Below are 21211 nucleotides of genomic sequence, written 5' to 3' on the forward strand. Positions count from 1 at the left end.
AAGAGGTGGATTTAGAAGCATGCCACTGGTGCAGTTGCACTGGGCGCTGCAACTATGATGCAGAATGGAAGACGAGGGGCGGCAAATTTTGGTGTCGCACAGGGCGTTGCTGAAATTTGAGAGCCCCAAGGTCTGCCACTGATGTAGTCCAGGTACACCGCAGAGGTCAATCCAGCATTCCAACCAGTACATTTGCACCGCAATGCACCTTCTCTTCATGGTAAAGGTAAAGGGACCCCTGACCATTAAGTCCAGTCGCGGACGACTCTGGGGTTACGGTGCTCATCTCACTTTACTGGCCCAGGGAGCTGGCGTTTGTCCGCAGGCAGCTTCCGGGTCATGTGGCCAGCATGATTGAGCCGCTTCTGGCGAACCAGGGCAGCGCACGGAAAGGCCGTTTACCTTCCCGCCGGAGCGGTACCTATTTATCTACTTGCACTTTGACGTGCTTTTGAACTGCTAGGTTGGCAGGAGCAGGGACCGAACAACAGGAGCTCACCCCGTCACGGGGATTCGAACCGCCGAGCTTCTGATTGGCAAGCCCTAGGCTCAGTGGTTTAGACCACAGCGCCACCCGTGTCCCTCCTCTTCATGGCAAGAATCATTAATTCACCTGCCTGGAGGTTGGGCAAGTGCTTTTCCTACCTCTATGCCATCCCCTGCTGCTCATTACATTCATACCTTGGATTTCCTGGCTGTATGGGTCCTCAACTTTCACCGCCGGATCCAGCACTTTGAAAATCACCTACAGAGAAAGGTTAAGATGTACATGCAATTTTTACCCTAATGGAATAAATAGCAGCTGGGGGTGGGGGATTGTTTGGGAGGAAAGGGTTAAACCCTTCCTCTCCTCCCACAGCTGATATTTGCTACAATTTAAAAACAAAAGATCCAATTATGGATCTCTGGCATTTTGGCCAGTTAGGCCCCTATGCATGTGTATCCATCTAGCAAAACTGAAAGAGACTCTTCCATTATTGCATCCATCAAAACTTATTTACACTGCTGAATTTATCTTAATGCTGCCGGTGTTTTCAACCATACACAATTATTTCCCATATATTCAATAAACGTTTTCCAATCTTCTTTAAAAGTATGTTCTTCTTGTTCTCTTATTCTATATGTTAGAATATGACAGAATTGAGCATTTCCCAAATTCATCCCCAGATTAAAAACCTGAATTTGACAAAATTTTGATTAGTATCTGGCCGTGAAATGCTAAACCTCATTTTGTTTTGTTGTTGTGTTGTTGGTTTTTTGGGGGGGGGAGTAAAGGTGGCTCTGCTCCTTAATCCTACTTTAGCAGGGTAGCACTGACCTCGCCATGGCTGGAGGGCTCAATCTCGGAGTATCGCTGGTCGCAGATCGCCTGGTTGACGTGTGTTGGGACTTGCATGGGGATGCCAGGGAAGAGCTTGGAGCAGTTGAAGGCAAAGTAGCGATAAACCTTCCAGCTGTGCCCGAAATCTGACGAACGTTCAATCAACATGGCCGCTGGGCGGAATGTCTGCATGAGAAAAGGGGGGCAAAGTGGACAGTTGAGTTTCAGCGTTCCTTCTCCAACCAATCTGCCCCCCTCAACCGCAAAAAAGTAACTCTGAATAAAAAGCTAGATGGCCCAGCAGCCTCACTCAGTAAAAAGCAGCCTCCTATATTCCTAAAGGGATGCAGGTGGCGCTGTGGATTAAACCACAGAGCCTAGGGCTTTCCGGTCAGAAGGTGGGCTGTTCGAATCCCCATGACGGGGTGAGCTCCCGTTGCTCGGTCCCTGCTCCTGCCCACCTAGCAGTTCGAAAGCACGTCACAGTGGAAGTAGATAAATAGGTACCGCTCCGGCGGGAAGGTAAACGACGTTTCCGTGCGCTGCTCTGGTTCGCCAGAAGTGGCTTAGTCATGCTGGCCAAATAACCTGGAAGCTGTACACCGGCTCCCTCGGCCAATAAAGCGAGATGAGCGCCGGAACCCCAGAGTCGGTCACGACTGGAACTAATGGTCAGGGGTCCCTTTACCTTTACCTTTATATTCCTAACCCTTTCCCCCTACTGCAATCCCAAAGAATATCACACCACTAATCTGCTATTTGCATCAGCAGCCAATCCTTCCATTGGCACTATTTTAACGCCACACCTAGTTAGGCACAGAGACCCATCCGCCTTCGGTGTCACCTGCAGAAAGGCAGGGTACCTACTGAAATACATAAAGAATGCCACCGCTGTCTTAGTATTAGAGGTAGCGGTGCTTATTGGGTATTTTGTCAGTAGTGCTCCCGTTAGTTCCCATAAAGGCATCCAGTATTCATTGCAGTGCTTCCACCCTTTTAGTAGAGATCTCAGTACCTTAAACTTCATTATGAGGTGAGTAAAGTGGAACTCGGCTTCCAGGTCCAAGGAGATGCTGACCTGTTCTACACCTGTGGTGATAGTGAGAGAGAAGGACAGAAGTTAGACTAGGAGCACCCCTCATTTAAATACGTTGTATGAGAGGAAATTTCCCTTGATGCAAGACTTACACAGGTCCCATTTTGGCCTGCAAGGCTGTTTTCCCTAAACCACAGTGCAGTGGTTCCTTGGGTTACAGACGCTTCAGGTTACAGACACTTCAGGTTACAGACTCCACCAACCCAGAAATAGTACCTCGGGTTAAGAAATTTACCTCAGGATGAGAACAGAAATTGTGCTCCGGCGGCGTGGCGGCAGCAGGAGGCCCCATTAGCTAAAGTGGTGCTTCAGGTTAAGAACAGTTTCAGGTTAACAACGGACCTCCAGAACAAATTAAGTTCTTAACCTGAGGTACCACTGTACCACACCCACCTGCCCCACACCTGACATCCTATGTCAGCTGCACCACTGAGCTCCCTGTGAGGAACTGACTGTATAGTTCAGTGGTGGCCAAACTTGGCCCTCCAGCTGTTTCTGGACTACAACTTCCATCATCCCTAGCTAACAGGACCAGTGGTCAGGGATGATGGAAATTGTAGTCCCAAAACAGCTGGAGGGCCAAGTTTGGCCACCACTTGCATAGCTGATCCCTGCAGAAAGCAGTCTTCAAGCTACTTTCCGTCAGCTGATAAGCGGTGATCAGTGGCTCTTTGGCAGCACAGGCTCTTTGCAAACCCAGCCTGGTGCTTTGAACTCCCAATCATTCTCGACTGATGTCATTGCCCCGCCCACCTGTCCAATTTGGCCAATGATGGGTACTGGCCTACCAGGCAGATCAAGTAAGGTACGGTAACTTATGTTCCCGCCTTCCCCTGTAGGTTCGCTCACTCCTGTGCCTTGAGTGAGTGAGGCTTGGCTTAGATACATTTGATCCCAACCTTGGAAATGGTATAAAAGAGGTATTATTATTGTTTGTACTTATTCCCCCTGCTTCTCTGCTCTCGTTTTTCCCCGTTCTGCTTTGGTTTCTGAGTTCTACTTCCTGAGGCTTCAAATCCTGAAAAACCTGTTTAGGAAGAGACCATAGCAGGACCAAAAAAAGAAAGGATATGTGTGCCTGCAGACAAAAACAGCTCTGCCATGCTACCTTCAAGGCTCTGAAATAACATCGCCTAGGCTCATAATCTCCTGATAAAAACTGCACGTTATAATAGAGATTTATGAATGCATCTCTGGTTTGGGACTGAGGCATGGGAGCTTAACCCTTTACACTCAAGCCTGTTTCCTGGTTAAACCCCACCCACCCACCTCAGTGTCCAAGCTAAACAATAGGGGTGGAGACGATCCTTCAGCTATGGAGCCATGTAGGGCTTGAAAGCTCAACACCAAAACTTTGAATTGTGCTCGGAAATGTACTGGCCTGCAATGGTAAAGGTAAAGGATTCCTGGACAGTCAAGTCCAGTCAAAGGTGACTATGGGGTTGCGGCACTCATCTCGCTTTCAGGCCAAGGGAATTGGTGTTGGTCCGCAGACAGCTTTCCGGGTCATGTGGCTAGCATGATTAAACCACTTCTGGCACAATGGAATACCATGACGAGTGCCAGAGTGCACAAAAACACCGTTTACCTTCCCGCCACAGCAGTACCTATTTATCTACTTGCACTGGTGTGCTTTTGAACTGCTAGGTTGGCAGGAGCAGGGACAGAGCAATGGGAGCTCACCCCGTCACGGGGATTCGAACCGCTGACCTTCCGATCGGCAAGCCCAAGAGGCTCAGTGGTTTAGACCACAGCGCCACCCACGTCCCGCCTGCCTGCAGTGATTGGGGTTAGGCACGTTCTGGCCTTTTGAACATTAGAGCATATTTGAATATTCCCACACTAGATATTTAATGTGGACTTGCCATGCTTTCTTCACTTTTTTCCAGGGCATCCCACACAAAACCATTGTCGAATCATTGTCATCCTGTATTTTCTGTGTGGTTTGTCTTTTACCATGCCACAGGAAGTCCAGCTTTTTCAGAACAGAAGAGTAACTCAGTCTCCACTGGTGCATTTGGTAAGTTCCAAGGAAAAGGACTCTGAATCTCTTATTATTGACACTTACCGTTCTCAGACTGCCACCAGGTCTGCTCACCATCCCGCCCACTCAGGTAGATGACATTCTCAATGTGGTGGCTCTCGCGCAGGGACGGGGAGCGCGAGTCACAAAGGAAGCATTTCTCAGAGTCCTGTCAAGAGAGCCATAGTGGATTGAAAATCAACAAAAGCACTATGTAAATCCTCAGAGACAATGTTTGTTTGTTTCTTGTTTCTTGTTTCTTGTTTCTGGTTTTTTTTACAAATTCTCTTTGGTCACCAGCTATATATTTTTCAGTGATTGCATTAAACCTATTTGTCTGGATGGTTGTCAACAATTGGAAATCTTGGTTTTTAAAGGGTGATAGGTCAGTAGGATTCTACTTTAGTTACTTGTTTTGTATTATTATCTCTTCTGTTTGCTTCTTCCCGTGGGTTTTTTTTTTTTTTTTTTGGTAATCTGGTTATCAGTTGTAAAATAGCTTAAGTGAGAAGGAAAATGAAATAAATAATTTTAAAAGAACTCTAAATGCCATTGGTCAGGGGGCGGGGGCGGGGAATCCTCAGAGAATACCCCCCTCCCTCACTGATAGAGTTATTATCACCTATAATTAGAGGAAGACACAAACCACACTTGGTGGACACACTTTTCTTTTGCCCAACTGTTTCCAGGCACAGGTTTGTGCTTAAAAGTTCTGTATCCGAGTGATTTATTGTTTTTAGTTTTTGTTCCGAAGCTTTCCTTTGAAAACCTGCTCTTTAGCGTTCAACCGGAGCAAACATCAATTTGGATTTTGCGCAGATTGCCATTTGCTCCAATTGAACTTTAAAGAGCAGACTTCTGCAGGGGAAGTTCCAGAGCAAAAAAGAGGGGGGCACTCAAACACAGAGCTTTAAAGTGCAGACCATGCCTGGAAAAAGTAGAGTGGATAAGCCCACTGTCAGAAAGACGGAGGACACACCTGCAACTGTACATTTAAAAAAACATTCTACAATCATTTAAAGCAATGCCTTCCGCCAAAGAATCTCAGGGAATGTAGTTTTCTCCTCACAGAGCTTGAACGCATTCTAAATGTATGGCGTAGGTGTGACCTGACACCCTGATGTAACCAGGCTTTGAAAAGAGACTAGGTTCCGTTGGTTAAACGCTGGACTATATTGTTAGGAGTTGCTAAGTCTTCTATTTTTTTTTTTTTTATAAATTTTTTATTGCGTTTCTTTCCATAATTTTATAGATTACAAACAAATAACATAATTGCAAGAAACAAATTTTCCCTTTTTTTAACAACAAAAACAAACAAAAACAACTTGGACTTCCCCACCCCTTCCGATTCTGCGTTGTTTAAATTAACAATGTCAGCATTTTGTTACCTTATTTCATGCCTTATTGTAACTTTCAAATGTTATGTACCCAAATTCGATATATTGTATCTCAGTTTCAATGCCTTTAAAATAAACATAACATGTTCGATTCAAATTGTCTCCTTTTCTCTTTTATCACTTATTTTACAATTTACTTAATCATGATTGCAAAAGCATAACTTTTCCTAATCATGCACTATCTTAAGATTCATACAGCTTGTAGTATTTTTGCAGATAGTCTTTAAATTTTTTCCAGTCCTCCTCAATTGTTTCTTTATCCAGATCTCGGATTCTGCCGGTCAGTTCAGCTATCTCCATGTAGTCCATCAACTGCTTCTGCCATTCCTCCAGCGTGGGCAAATCTTGTGTCTTCCAGCTCTTAGCAATGAGTATTCTTGCTGCTGTGCTAGCGTACATAAACAAGGTTCTGTCTTTCTTTGGCAATTTCTGGTCCACCATGCCCAGCAGGAAGGCCTCTGGTTTCTTGGGAAAGGTATACCTAAATACCTTTTTCAATTCATTATAAATCATTTCCCAGAAGGTCTTCACTTTTGGGCAGGTCCACCAGAGATGGAAGAAAGTCCCCTCTGTTTCCTTACACTTCCAACATTTATTGTCAGACAGGTGATGTATCTTAGCTAACTTGACTGGGGTCATGTACCACCGGTATATCATTTTCATAATGTTTTCCTTCAAGGCACTGCATGCCGTGAATTTCATTCCGGTGTTCCATAACCTCTCCCAGTCTTCAAACATAATATTATGTCCAACATCCTGTGCCCATTTTATCATAGCAGATTTAACCAACTCGTCCTGTGTGTTCCACATAAGCAGCAAGTTATACATTCTAGATAAAATCTTGGTCTTTGGTTCTAACAATTCTGTCTCTAGTTTCGATTTCTCCTCCTGGAAACCAACTTTTTTATCCATTTTAAAAACCTCTTGCATTTGAGCATAATGTAACCAATCTCGCACCTTGTTTTTTAGTTTATCCTGGCTCTGCAACTTCCAACTGTCTCCAATTTTTTCAATTAATTCCCAATATTTCGGCCAGTAGGCCTCCATATTGGGTCTTTTTCCAGCCTTGGCCTCCACCGGTGACAGCCACCTCGGTGTTTTACTCTCTAATAAGTCTTTGTATTTCGTCCAGACTGCAAAAATTGCTTTTCTGACAATATGGCTTTTAAACAATTTGTGAACTTTAACCTTGTCATACCATAGGTATGCGTGCCAACCAAAAGCATTATCAAAACCTTCCAGATCTAGGACATCAGTGTTTTCTAGCAAAAACCAATCTTTCAGCCAGCAGAAGGCTGCAGCTTCATAATACAACCTCATGTCCGGCAGGGCAAACCCCCCTCTTTCTTTTGAGTCTGTTAATATTTTATACTTTATTCGGGGCTTTTTGCCCTGCCAGACAAACCTAGATATATCCTTCTGCCATTTTCCAAAACATTCCACTCTGTCCACGATCTGTAGGGTTTGAAACAAAAATAACATTTTCGGCAACACATTCATTTTTATTGCTGCAATCCTTCCCAACAAGGAAAGTTTCAATCTTGACCAAATTTCTAAATCCTTCTTAACTTCCGACCAACATTTTTCATAGTTGTCCTTAAATAAATTCAAATTTTTGGAAGACAAATAGATCCCTAGGTATTTCACTTTTTTTACCACATTCAGTTCTGTTTCTCTCTGAAACCCCTCTGTTTCTGTAAGTGTCAAATTCTTGGTCAAAACCTTGGTTTTTTGCTTGTTCAACTTAAATCCCGCCACCCGACCAAACTCAGATATAAGTTCAAGAGCTCTTTTTGTACTGGATTCTGGCTCCTGCAGTGTCAAAACTAGATCATCTGCAAAAGCTTTCAATTTGTATTGTTTCACTCCGACCTCTATCCCTTGTACCAACCGGTCCTTCCTTATCATATTCAATAGCACCTCCAGGACTGAAATGAATAAAAGAGGGGATAGAGGGCACCCTTGTCGTGTCCCTTTTTCAATTTTAAACTCCTCCGTCACCACATTGTTCACTATTAATTTAGCCTTTTGCTCTGAATAAATTGCTCGTAACCCATTTTCAAACCCCCGCCCCACTCCCATCCCTTCCAAGTTTTTCTTCATGAACCTCCAAGATATATTGTCAAATGCTTTCTCCGCATCAATAAAAATTAACACCGCCCTTGTGTTCATGTTGGTTTGTAAAAGTTCCAAAATATCAATGATGTTTCTGGTATTCTCATATAAATGTCTACCAGGGAGAAAGCCTGCTTGGTCTTTGTGAATTACTTCATTTAAGACTTTTTTAAGTCTACTTGCCAAAATGTCTGCAAATATTTTGTAATCCACATTCAGGAGTGAGATGGGGCGGTAGTTCTTGAGCTGAGTCTTTTCAGATTCTGTCTTAGGTATCAATGTGATGAAGGCTTCTTTCCACGTTTCTGGTGCCCTCTTCCCGTCCAAAATCTGGTTACATACCTCCAACAAAGGTTGTATCAAATAATCCTTCAAAGTCTTGTAGTATTTGGAGGTAAGCCCGTCCGGGCCTGGAGATTTGCCTAGTTGCATGTTCTGAATGGCACCCTCAATTTCCTGAGTAGTTATTGTAGAGTTCAAGATTGATCTTTTATCTTGAGTTATTTTTGATAGTCCATTTATCTTTAAAAATTGATCTATCTCAGATTCTTTCTGAGGCCCCTGTGTATAGAGTTCTTTGAAATATCTGTGGAAGCACTTCCTAATTTCTTCTGGTTTCTGTACCATCCTTCCTTCAATCTCTAGATTTGTTATCGTATTTAGCTTTTGTCTTTTTTTCAGCTGCCAGGCTAGCAGCTTTCCACATTTGTTTGCTGATTCAAAAGATCTTTGCTTCATCTGTTTTATTTTCCATTCAATCTCCTGGTTAATCAATTTTGAATATTCTGCTTGATGGAATTTAATTTCTCTCAGCAGCTCCTTTGACTTTGGTTTGGTTCTCAATTTTTCCTCTCCCTGGCGTATTTTCTCCAATATTTTATCTTTCTTTCCATTCCAGAGCTTCTTCTTAATTGTATTCTGTTGTATCAGAAACCCTCTCATAACAGCTTTGCTTGCGTCCCAGATTGTTCTTTTTTCTACTGTAGTGTTCAGATTTATCTCAAAGTAGTCCTTTAGTGTTTTTTGGGCCTTTTTCACAATCTCTTGATCTCTTAGTAGTGTGTCATTCATTCTCCATCTGAAGGAACCGGGTTGAGTTAGTCTGAGTTCTATTTTCAGAGCGTTGTGGTCGGAGCATGTTTTTGGGCAGATTTCCACCTTTTTGGTCTTGGGTGCCAGCCCCCTGGAGGTCCAAATTTGGTCGATCCTTGACCAGGACAGGTGGGCCTCAGAGAAGAAAGTGCCTTCTTTACCTAGGGGGTTCTTTGTCCTCCATATATCAATCAAATCCAGATTGTCAGTCATTTCAAAAAAAGTTTTAGGCAGTCTGCCGTCTGATGTTAAATTTTGGTTATAAGACTTATCCATATGTGTAGACACCACTCCATTCATGTCTCCCATCATTATGATGTTAGCATAGTCCAGATAGTCCAACAAAGTCTCATGCAGCTTCTTGAAAAATTCTGATTTCCCGTCATTTGGAGCATAAATTCCTAATAACAATATTTTTTCTCCTTGAGTCTGAATTTCAATTGCCAAAATTCTTCCATGTTCATCTTTAAATAGAAATTTAGGTGACAGGCTCTCCTTAGCGTAGATCACCACTCCTCTTTTCTTCACCTTATCTGAAGAGATAAACTCTTGGCCTAGTCTTTTGTTAACCAAAACTTTCCTGTGGAGCCTGGTTACATGGGTTTCTTGTAAACAAATAATGTCCAATTGCTCTTTCTTCAATATATGAAATAGCCTCCTTCTTTTCTCCGGGGAATTTCCGCCATTTATATTCCAACTTAGTAGCTGCAGAGACATCCTGAACTATTCTGTTACACCTAGAGCGGTGTGTCTTCTTTTTCCTCTGGTTCCGAGGGTATAGGCGTCCCTCCGCCTGCTGGCAGAATGGGTCCTGGTTTAGGTAGAGGCCAATGGGCTGCTGCTTCTTTTTGGAGATCTTCTCCGTGGTCGTGCTGGAACTTTTGTAGGTCCTCTGGCGTTCTTATTTTAACCTTCTTCTGTTTGTAAGTAAATGATAGTCCTTGTGGAAACTCCCACCTATAAGGAATTGTGTTGAGTCTCAACAGCTTGGCCAATTCTGAATAGGTGGCTCTCAAATCCAGTAACTGTTTAGGGATGTCTCGGTAAATTTCCACCCTTTTCTCTTGTATCTCAATTGAGTTATTAAAATGTAGGCCTAATATTTTGTCTCTCTCTTCTCTTGATCTCAAAGCTATTAAGCAGTCTCTTGATCTGTCTTTTCTTACCAATCTTCCCAATCGAAAAGCCGATACTATTTTGAAATCACTATCTTCTTTTAGGCCCCAAAACTTTGAAAACTCTGTTGTCAAAAATCCAATCAAATCTCCTTGTTCGATTTCTGGCACCGCCCTCAGCCTGAGGTTAGTCTGGCGATTTTTCAATTCCACCAAGGAAAGGTAGGTTTGTTGGTCCCCTACCTGTTTGTGCAGAGGCTTGACTTCTGCTTTGACTTCCTCAACCTCTTTTTTAGCTGCTGTTGCAATTTGAACGGCTTCCCCTGCCAATTTACGATTCTCTTCTGTTGCTCCTTGCAATTTTTCAATTGCTTGGGTATGTTGGGAAACCTGATCTGTCAGTTTTTGGATCGAGGATGTAGCTTGGTCAATTTTTATTGATTGATTATCAATTTTTTGGTTTAATGCTGATAATTGTTCCAAAACTTGTTTCAGTACTGCCTCTGATCCTCCTGATGCCATATCTTCCTCCTCAGATTTTTCAGGCTTTTCACTTTCTACTTTTTGTATTGCAAGCACAGCTGGAACTGATAGTCTGCGTCCCTGAGTTAGGGTTGTTTGCAAAAGCTGTGCCTGCTTTTTCGCTTTTTCTTTTTCCTTAGCTTCCTTAGCTTTGGCTGCTCTTGTCTTTCCTGTGCCACTCATCAGTCAATGTTCAAGGTCAAATGTTGTAATCCCATGGGAAAGACAAGCCCAAATTTAAAAACAGTCTGGAGAGAGAAGGTAAACAGAAAAAACTTTTCCCAGGCCTTTGTTATCCCAATATCCTCTAGGGGGAGTGCCACCAAAATTTAGTAAGAAGAAGGTAACTTTTCCGCCATTAAAGTCCCTTTTGTTCCAATTTTGAAGACAGTTTTAAAAACAAGTTAGTTCCAAAACACTAAGAAGAAAGTCCTGCAGAGCACTTTAAAACACTTGACAAAGTTCCAGCAAGGTGCCTGCAATTGTATCCATTCAAACTAAGTAAGCTCAAAAGTTGCACTTCAGTTACAAAAGTATCTGGAAGTTTGTTACAGTTCCGCAGTTAAGCAACTTCACCCGGCCACCCAAAGATTTGGGGTTAGAGTCTTCCCTCACCCCTTGGGAGACCACTCCAAGTCAGTTTTTAAGCGATATTTTTGGCTGTATCTTTAGCTGTATTTTTTCTTTAAAGATAGAGTTCAAATGTGCACGAAAGTCCCACTTTAAAGCCTTAAGGCTTCCCTGTTCACAGCGCTTTCCGCTCTTTGAACGGTCTGCTTTGATCTTGAAAGCAGTGCCGGAAGACGGACTTCCTCTTTCTCGTCTCCCGGTTTCAGCCGAATTTCTTCAAATTATTTTAACAAATCTTAAATCCTTACTCACGGGTTTGCAGTTTCAGGCTGGTATTTTTGGAAGAAAGGTCAGCGCTCATCCGTGACAGCCGCGCGGCTTCGCCTCCGCAGAAAGAGCGATGAACTCACAGCACCGCTCCCCCTCCTTCACTCCGGAGCCCCTTACGGGGTCCCTTCTGCGAATTTGGGGTCGCTCCAGGTGCCCGCCGAGTCCCACGGCCACGAACTCACTCTGTCCGTGGTTTATCTTGATGGGTTGCCGCTGCGCCGTAGCGAAACAACCCTTTTCTGCGGTGCCCCTCTTCAGAGCTCGAAGAGGTCCGCCATCACGGTTTCGCGCCGCCTCCGGAAGTCAGGAGTTGCTAAGTCTTCTAGAACAGAAAACCTTTTGCTCTTTGGGCCGTTGAACATCTTCTCAGGCTCTAGACAGGGCCTGTCCACGCAAGGAGAGTTACTGGATAGGAAAGGCTATGAACAGCTACTGCAGTTAAAAAATCCCCCTGCAGTTAAAAAATCACAGGGCTTTCCTATTGCTGCAGCAGACCCAACACGTCTTTCCTGTAACAATTCTGAATGTACCTTACACAGACATCCCGGAACCGCAATTGACCCTCTGGCCAGCAAGTTGACAGCTCCTTTTTCATCATCATCTCCCTCCCCGTTCTTTCAGCCTTGGCCAACACCCATGTGGCATTACCTGCAAATGGCTGACGATGCAGTACTCCTGAGGCCCCTCCAGGCCACACGTGGATGTGGCGCTCAACCTCTGCGTCCTCCCGATGAGAAGATTCCCTGTGGCTGGGTAGCAGCTCCCCTCTGAACAGCCATGGTACAACAGGTCGGGCGATTCTGTGCCCTGAGCATCGGCTAACCGGACTGGCCAGGAAAGAAAGAAAAAGCCCGAGGCCGTTTTAGGAGCTTGTGATCTGTCCACTGTCAAAAGTTCCTAAAATAGGTATCAGGGCTGCATGTAAAAGCTGCACAGAAGGCACCACAGAAATGTTATCCTGTTTTTCTTATGCAAAGAAAAGCCGTATTACTATACGGAAAAGGTCTGTATAGTAAAAGCTATGGTTTTCCCAGTAGTGATGTATGGAAGTGAGAGCTGGACCATAAAGAAGGCTGATCGCCGAAGAATGGATGCTTTTGAATTATGGCGCTGGAGGAGACTCTTGAGAGTCCCATGGACTGCAAGAAGATCAAACGCATCCATTCTTAAGGAAATTAGCCCTGAGTGCTCACTGGAAGGACAGATCCTGAAGCTGAGGCTCCAATACTTTGGCCACCTCATAAGAAGAGAAGACTCCCTGGAAAAGACCCTGATGTTGGGAAAGATGGAGGGCACAAGGAGAAGGGGACGACAGAGGACGAGATGGTTGGATAGTGTTCTGGAAGCTACCAGCATGAGTTTGACCAAACTGCGGGAGGCAGTGGAAGACAGAACTGCCTGGTGTGCTCTGGTCCATGGAGTCACGAAGAGTCGGACACCACTAAACGACTAAACAACAACAAAGAAAAGCCAAAACATCTAACTTTTCCCATCTAAGCAAAGATCTGGAACGTGGTCTATAAAATAATTGTCTGTGATACCTGCTGTCTCCATATGAAAAGGGGGAGTGAGGGAACGAACTCTGGGAAGGACTGATTGTCCCCCCCAAATTCTCAACTCCAAACCACTCATACGCTTCGGAGAATCCAAGGCTGTTTGTGGCACGCATTGTGTGAAAATTCTAATCTCCTCCACCATTTTGTCTCCAAGATAATGCCCATGGCAGAATGACATGATTGTGGATCTTGAGATTAAACAGTCGAGAGCCTCTAAGGTTTCTTCTCTGTTTTTAATTTGATATTCAAACACCTCAGATGATCTCCATGAATACATTTGGGATATTTCAGTGAAACTGAGCAGGCAAATAAGCCCTTAGATTAGGAACACTATTCAAGAGCTCACAGCCCAAAGCAAGATCAGGAGAACTGCTGGGCATCGTATTCTTTCTTTTTCTAAAGTATTTTTTATTGAGTTTGATCTGTATAACCTAAATATCGAAAAGAACTTCATGAGACAAACAAATGAAAACTAAACCAAACCAAACTAAGGCTGGCATGGGATGTTACTATTTTTATAAAAAGTTAGTTTATCATTATTAAGTAGAGAGAATAATGGGCATCCTATTATTGATCCTAGGTGCAAAAGGGGTCCTTTACCTTTACCTTTTTATACAGTGGTACCTTGGGTTACATACGCTTCAGGTTACATACGCTTCAGGTTACACACTCCGCTAACCTAGAAATAGTGCTTCAGGTTAAGAACTTTGCTTCAGGATAAGAACAGAAATCGGGCTCCGGTGGTGCGGCGGCAGCAGGAGGCCCCATTAGCTAAAGTGGTGCTTCAGATTAAGAACAGTTTTAAGTTAAGTATGGAACGAATTAAGTACTTAACCTGAGGTACCACTGTACTGCTTTGACATTTATGGCTTCCCCGTATAAAAATCCTGGGCTCTGTATTTTAGTTGAGGGTGCTGAGGTACGGTTCCAGAGTTCTTTAGGGGAAGCAATGGACGTTATAGTGGCATAATGGTATGGTATGTTGTGGATGCGTCCTAGCTCTCATCCCAAATATTACATTTCAGAAATAAGTTGTGAGAAAGATGTGGCACCTGTTCATACCATCCTCTTGTGAGGTGTGTGTGTGTGTGTGTGTGTGTGTGTGTGTGTGTGTGTAAACACTGTAACACTGCACCCCGAGGACCTGACCTAAATCTGTCATGGAAGGTCGCAAGTGGTCCTTCCACCTTTTGACGGTACCCCCCTCTCGTTGCTGACCCAGTCGCATGAAGCAGCACTTGAGACTGGTGAAATAAGAACCCTTCCCTTCCTTGCTACACCTTCTCCTCCTCAGCGTCAGCAGAAAGCGTCCGTCACATGCTGAAGCTTTTAATACCAGAGCACAAAGGGTGCTTGTTAGTACTGGCAGAACACGGGGCTGACCTGCCTACGACCCTGTCAGTCTTCGGATCAGAAAGTGGGGGGGGGGGGAGAGGAGAGAAGGTCTGCATGTGCCAGGATCCTAGCGCTGATGATCGTGTCAGGAGGACTTTGTCAAAGGAATACTGTTAAGGAGAAAGCGGAAGCAGGCTACGAGTCCCTGATCCGGTCCAAGAGCTACAGCTCTCACAGCGACTGCCGGTGTCTCCTGGGAGCGGTCTTGGGAGCAAAGAACAAAACTAGGTTCACGAAGAAGCTGGATAAATGAATGCTACGGTCGCACTTGCATTCAGGAACTTTGTAAAGTGGGCCAGCCCTACCATTAGGCAGAGCAAGGGATGTGGGATGGGCGGCGGCAGTGCACACTCCCTCTTCAACATTTTCCTTGAGACCCCTAAGCTAGCCTAGGTAAAGGTAAAGGGACCCCTGACCATTAGGTCTAGTTGTGGCCGACTCTGGGGTTGCGGTGCTCATCTCGCTTTATTGGCCGAGGGAGCCGGCGTACAGCTTCTGGGTCATGTGGCCAGCATGACTAAGCCGCTTCTGGTGAACCAGAGCAGCGCACGGAAACACCGTTTACCTTCCCGCCGGAGCGGTACCTATTTATCTACTTGCACTTTGACGTGCTTTTGAACTGCTAGGTTGGCAGGAGCAGGGTCTGAGCAACAGGAGTTCACCCCATCACAGGGATTCGACCCACCGACCTTCTGATCGGCAAGTCCTAGACTCTGTGGTTTAATCCATAGCGCCACCCGTGTCCCTAGCTAGCCTGCCTGGTGCCAATTTTGCTGTCTGCTGCCCCAGGTGTGGGGGAAGCCGTTGTTGTTTTGCCTGTGTTGAAGGAAGGTTCAACTACCAGTCTGACCTCTGTGTGTGTACTGTATGTTCTTCCCTTCAGGCACCAAAATGTCTCAGGCCAGCCTTGGTCACGTGTAAAGCAGTCCCCCAAGCCAGAGGAGCTCTGGAGGACAGGCCTTTGCCCATCCCATGTCAACAAACATGGCGGGTAAGACCACCCATGGCCACTAGCCAAAACGGCCACTAGCCATAGACATCTGGTTTGCCGCTGTGATATCAGGATGGCGGGCGACGTGGGCCTTTGGCCTGATCCCGCAGGCCTCTCCTTATGTTTATATTCTCATGCACATGTTCCAGCAGGGTGCGGCTGCCCTCCGCATGTTGCATATCCGGTTCAGTCCAGCAAGCGCTGCCCCTTCTCCTACCACAACTCCTGCCAATGATTAACCACAAAATATGGCTGTCCAGCCAAAGGCGTGTCCTGGAAACATTCCGAAGCAGCCTCACCTGGGCACACCGTGTAGTATATTTCTTTAAAAAGACACAAGGTGTATGTGTGTGTCTGTCGGGGTGTGTTTCAAGACTGCCTGCAAGCCACACTTTCTGCCATCGAATACCTTTCTGCTCATTCATAGATATGTGTAAATATTAAGCAGGGGAGATTTATGCTGATAACAACGCTGATGTGAAACCTGTTCCCCGTTTCGTTTCTGCACATGAACTTCAGTGCTGAACAGCCTAGTAAAAAACGCTGCCCACCATGGAGCTAGCTGTGACTAAGGAGGGGAAGGCACTCTGCACATGTTCAATTGCTGCCTTTTCATTTTATTGCTTTACATGTCCCAGAGTGAAACTCTGCTAATGACAGCAAATCTTGGGACTAAACGGAGTATCCTGTTCTTCTGAACTGCTCTTGTGTGTTATAGATAAATGAATATTTCTGAAGAATACCTCATCATCATAAGCTCCTAGAGAGATATTGGATTATGAGATAAGGTGGGAGATGATAGATAGATAGATAGATAGATAGATAGAGATAGATAGATAGATAGATGATAAATGGATAGATATAGATAGCTAGATAGCTAGCTAGATGATAGATAGATGATAGAGATAGATAGATGATAGATAGATAGATAGATAGATAGATAGATGATAGATAGATAGATAGATAGATAGATAGATAGATAGATAGATAGATATAGATAGATGAGAGAGAGAAAGATGAAGAGTTTGGACTTGATATCCCGCTTTATCACTACCCGAAGGAGTCTCAAAGCAGCTAACAATCTCCTTTCCCTTCCTCCCCCACAAGAAACACTCTGTGAGGTGAGTGGGGCTGAGAGACTTCAGAGAAGTGTGACTAGGCCCAAGGTCACCCAGCAGCTGCATGTGGAGGAGCGGGGAATCAAACCCGGTTCACCAGATTACAAGACTACTGCTCTTAACCACTATACCACACTGGCACCATACGGATAGATATAGATTGATAGATAGATAGATAGATAGATAGATAGATAGATAGATAGATAGATGATTAATAGATAGATGATCAAGGAAGCTTGTAGAAGGGCATGAGTTCAGGCACTACCAGCATGACTTTGCCCTGCAACACAGAAAGCAATTGAAAATAATTTGCCTCAACACATGCAGAGTGCCTCTGCCACATGTTAACCACAATCTAACACCATGCATCTGAGATCATGAATAGGGCTTTAAGGAAGGTTTGAACCCAAGCTTTTTTGGAAATTAGTCACTGATCAATAGGAGTTATACCACCATCATTTGTGCATGCACTGGCTTTGGGGAATATTTCTGGGCACAGGTCGCTACAGGGAGGAGTGGAGCGGAGACTGCAGTAGGTAGAAAGTATCTTTTGTTGCCGAGCTGGTGCAGGTTCGGCCCTGCCTTGTTCCTACCAGTCCCTGATGTGTCTCGTTCAGGATGGGCCTTCCGGCATGACTTGTGCACAGCACGCGTCTAGGCATGCTGCCACACGCAGGCCCTCACCAAACACTGGCAGGGAATATACACATGCCAGTCACGGTCAGTCAAGAAAGCCTATATGGCACATGAAAAACTTGGTGTCTCTACAGAATAAACCCACCCTGGCAGGGGTGCCAACTTGAATAAAATATTTTTTTGGGGGGAGGGCAAGTAAACAGTGTTCGAAACTCCCATTGTTCCAGGAGCATTTTGCAACAGGGAATTTCATTAGCGCAAGCAGTTTCTGAGCTCTGGGCGCAGTACCGCACCTAAGATTTCAGATTAAAACTGCAGAGGGGAAGGAAAGGAGGACCTTTTTCTGCCTCCCCACTTCCAGCTACTCTCTGAAGACTGGAGAAAAGACCCTCTTAAGAATATTAGGGGGTGGGGTGGGCAGGGGAAGGACTAGGTAAAGGTACCTCTGCCCGTACGGGCCAGTCTTGACAGACTCTGGGGTTGTGCGCCCATCTCACTCAAAAGGCCAGCGCTGTCCGGAGACACTTCTGGGTCACGTGGCCAGCGTGACAAAGCTGCATCTGGCGAGCCAGCACAGCACACGGAACGCCGTTTACCTTCCCGCCAGTAAGCGGTCCCTATTTATCTACTTGCACCCGGGGGTGCTTTCGAACTGCTAGGTTGGCAGGCACTGGGACCGAGCAGCGGGAGCGCACCCCGCCGTGGGGATTCGAACCGCCGACCTTTCGATCGGCAAGCCCTAGGCGCTGAGGCTTTTACCCACAGCGCCACCCGCGTCCCTCGGGGAAGGACTAGACCATGTGAAAAATGAACACAATGTTTTAGCTGCAGTTCATTCATTTTCTTGTTATACAGTGGTACCTCTGGTTGTGAACGGGATCCGTTCCAGAGGCCCGTTTGCAACATGAAAAGAGCGCAACCCGCAGCGGCGCGTCTGCGCACGTGCAGGTTGTGATTCGTCGCTTCTGCGCATGTGCATGATGTCATTTTTGCACTTCTGTGCATGCACGAGCGGCAAAACCTGGAAGTAACCCTTTCCGGTACTTCCAGGTTGCCATGGGACATAACCTGAAAGAACGTAACATGAAGCGGACGTAACATGAGGTATGACTGTATATTTAAAAAGCGCACCTAGCCTTTCTGCTGTTGCGCCCGTAACCTAGGTTTAAGGAGCCACCTCTAGGGTCTCAGGTAAACGTCTTTCTCATCACCTGCTACCTAGTTGCTCTAACTTACAGATGGCAAGCTTTGAACCTAGGACCTTCCACATGCAAAACAGGTGGAATCCTGGAATCTTAGAACTCCAGCACTGGAAGGGACCACAAGGGTCATCTAGTCGAAGCCCCCTGCAATGCAGGAAACCTTTGCCCAACATGGGGCTCAAACCCACAATTCTGAGTTTAATGCTCTACCGACTGAGCTATCCCGGCTGGCTCAGAGCACACCATGCATTTAAAACACATCCATCGTAGGTTTAGAACACAGAATTTCCCTCAAATAATATCATAGTTCTTCCTCATAGTTCCCAGCACCCGTAACAATCTGCAGTTCCTAAGATTCTTTTGTGTTACAAACCTGCCTTGGATGTGCTTTAATTGCATGGCGCAGGTATGCCCTTAACTACTCTGCCTGCCCTAGGGTCCCCCAGGGACCTGCAAGTGCGCAGAATTCAGGATTGTAGCGCTGCAATGGAAGGAGAAATTGTCCCAGCAAAAACAAAACCTTCTTTATAGGCAAATAAAGGAGCATGGGAAAGCCCTTTACAGTCATACCTCATGTTACGTCCGCTTCAAGTTACGTTCTTTCAGGTTACGTCCCATGGCGACCCAGAAATACCGGGAAAAGGTTACTTCTGGGTTTCGTCGCTCGCACATGCGCAGAAGCACAAATTGACATCACGCACATGCGCAGAAGCGGCGAATCACAACCCGTGCGTGCACAGACAAGCCGCTGAGGGTTGCACTCTTTTCATGTTGCAAATGGGCCTCCGGAATGGATCCCGTTCGCAACCAGAGGTACCACTGTATTTGGAAATGTGGTACTCTTGTTCAATATGTAGTCAATGGAACTGAAACCACCTTCAGATTAGCAGGCAACCGCATGTAAAAAGACTGAGGGCTTGCCCACACTTCCGCTTGTCCTGCTGCTCTCCTCCGGGGAAAGCTGATCTTTACTGCCAAATTGCCACAAATATCCATTTGGTTTTCCACGGAATGACGTTTGTTCTGATTCAGTGGCCAAGAGAGGGTTTTCCCGGTGAAAGGCCGTGGGGCAAATGGAAAACCACTCAGACCCGTGCTTTCCAGGCAAGGGCCAAAGCAGAACTGTGGACAAGCTGTTACACACCCAGGAATAATAATAATGATGATGATGATGATGATGATGATGTCCATCCCCACAGGGATGTGTCCCAAGTCTGAGCACTTACCCCAGAGAAGCAAGTAGAGAAGTAGTGCCATGGGCAGCATGGGAAGTTTCAACCTGGAGAGAGAAAAAAACCAGGTAGCTCAATAGGGTTGTCCCCTTTCTCCCTCCCTCAAAAAACATTGTGCATATATTACATACTACAGTGGTACCTCGGGTTAAGTACTTAATTCGTTCCGGAGGTCCGTACTTAACCTGAAACTGTTCTTAACCTGAAGCACCACTTTAGCTAATGGGGCCTCCTGTTGCTGCTGCGCTGCTGGAGCACGATTTCTGTTCTCATCCTGAAGCAAAGTTCTTAACCTGAAGCACTATTTCTGGGTTAGCGGAGCCTGTAACCTGAAGCGTATGTAACCTGAAGCGTATGTAACCCGGGGTACCACTGTAGTGGGAAGGACCTCTGAAGGGCTAGGGCTTCATTCATGAGAGGGAAATATCATATAAATGGCTTGAGCCGGGGTAGACAACCTAAGGCCGTATGCGGCCCAATCACCTTCTCAATCCGGCCTGCGGACGGTCCAGGAATCAGCGTGTTTTTACATGAGCAGAACGTGTCCTTTGTTTAAAATGCACCTCTGGGTTATTTGTGGGGCCTGCCTGGTGTTTTTACATGAGTAGAATGTGTCCTTTTATTTAAAATGCATCTCTGGGTTATTTGTGGGGCATAGGAATTCTTTCATATTTTTTTCCAAAATATAGTCCAGCCACCTGAACGGTCTGAGGGACAGTGGTCCGGCCCATGGCTGAAAAAGGTTGCTGACCCCTGGGCTTGAGTATAGGATGGGTGGGGTTAGGGTATGAGGCACAGAGCCCAGAAGCAGTCCTTCCCCCAAGCTGGTTCCCCTCCAGATGTTTGGAAGAACATCATCCCCAGTACAGGCAGCATTTGGGGAAGATAGGTGCTGTAGTGTCCAAAATTTCTGGAGGGCACCAACTGGGCTAAGGGTGGCACAGAGAAATATCTTCTAGAAGGCCTTGAGGCCTGATCCGGGCGGGGGGGGGGGGCAATCTGCCAATCTGGGCCCCAGCTGCACTGTAAATCTAAAGCAGTATCATATTTAAACAGCCATGGCTTCCCCCACAAAGAATTATGGGAACTGTGGTTTGTTAAGGGCGCTGTTGAGAGTTATTGGGAGACCCCCCTTCCCCTCACAAAGCGACCATTCTCAGAGTGGTTTAACGGTCAATCCCTCTTCCCAGGGAATTATTGTTTACGTGAGAGGAATGTTTAGGGAAGCTTTTAATGTTTGATGCGTTACTGTATTTTAATATTTTGTTGGAAACCGCACAGAGTGGCTGGGGAAGCCCTGCCAGACGGGCGGGGTATAAATTATTATTATTATTATTATTATTATTATTATTATTATTATTATTAGGGGGTCTCCTAACAAACCCTCAACATCCTTAGAATTCCCAGGATTCTTTGGGAGAAGCCATGACCACTTAAAGTGATGTCATGGTGCTTTAAATGTGTGGTGCAGATGGGCGCCAAGTTTTTGGGTGGTTTTTT

The 21211-nt window shown here is 45.5% G+C and overlaps 1 protein-coding gene across 2 annotated transcripts in view; it reads right to left on the reverse strand.

Moving 5' to 3' along the window:
• LOC114591921 (laminin subunit beta-1-like) overlaps positions 1 to 21211 on the reverse strand; it is a 74891-nt gene that overhangs the window by 47110 nt on the left and 6570 nt on the right. For both annotated transcript variants that reach the window (XM_028719668.2, XM_028719669.2), the window contains exons 2-7: positions 19706 to 19758; positions 12230 to 12408; positions 4486 to 4609; positions 2337 to 2410; positions 1319 to 1507; positions 682 to 745 (exon numbers count right to left, since the gene is read on the reverse strand). In XM_028719668.2, coding sequence (XP_028575501.2) covers positions 682 to 745; positions 1319 to 1507; positions 2337 to 2410; positions 4486 to 4609; positions 12230 to 12408; positions 19706 to 19758 — 683 coding nt within the window. The remainder of the gene's footprint in view (positions 1 to 681; positions 746 to 1318; positions 1508 to 2336; positions 2411 to 4485; positions 4610 to 12229; positions 12409 to 19705; positions 19759 to 21211) is intronic.

This window comes from Podarcis muralis, chromosome 2, assembly GCF_964188315.1.
Source record: "Podarcis muralis chromosome 2, rPodMur119.hap1.1, whole genome shotgun sequence".
In the NCBI taxonomy this organism is placed as follows: domain Eukaryota; kingdom Metazoa; phylum Chordata; class Lepidosauria; order Squamata; family Lacertidae; genus Podarcis; species Podarcis muralis.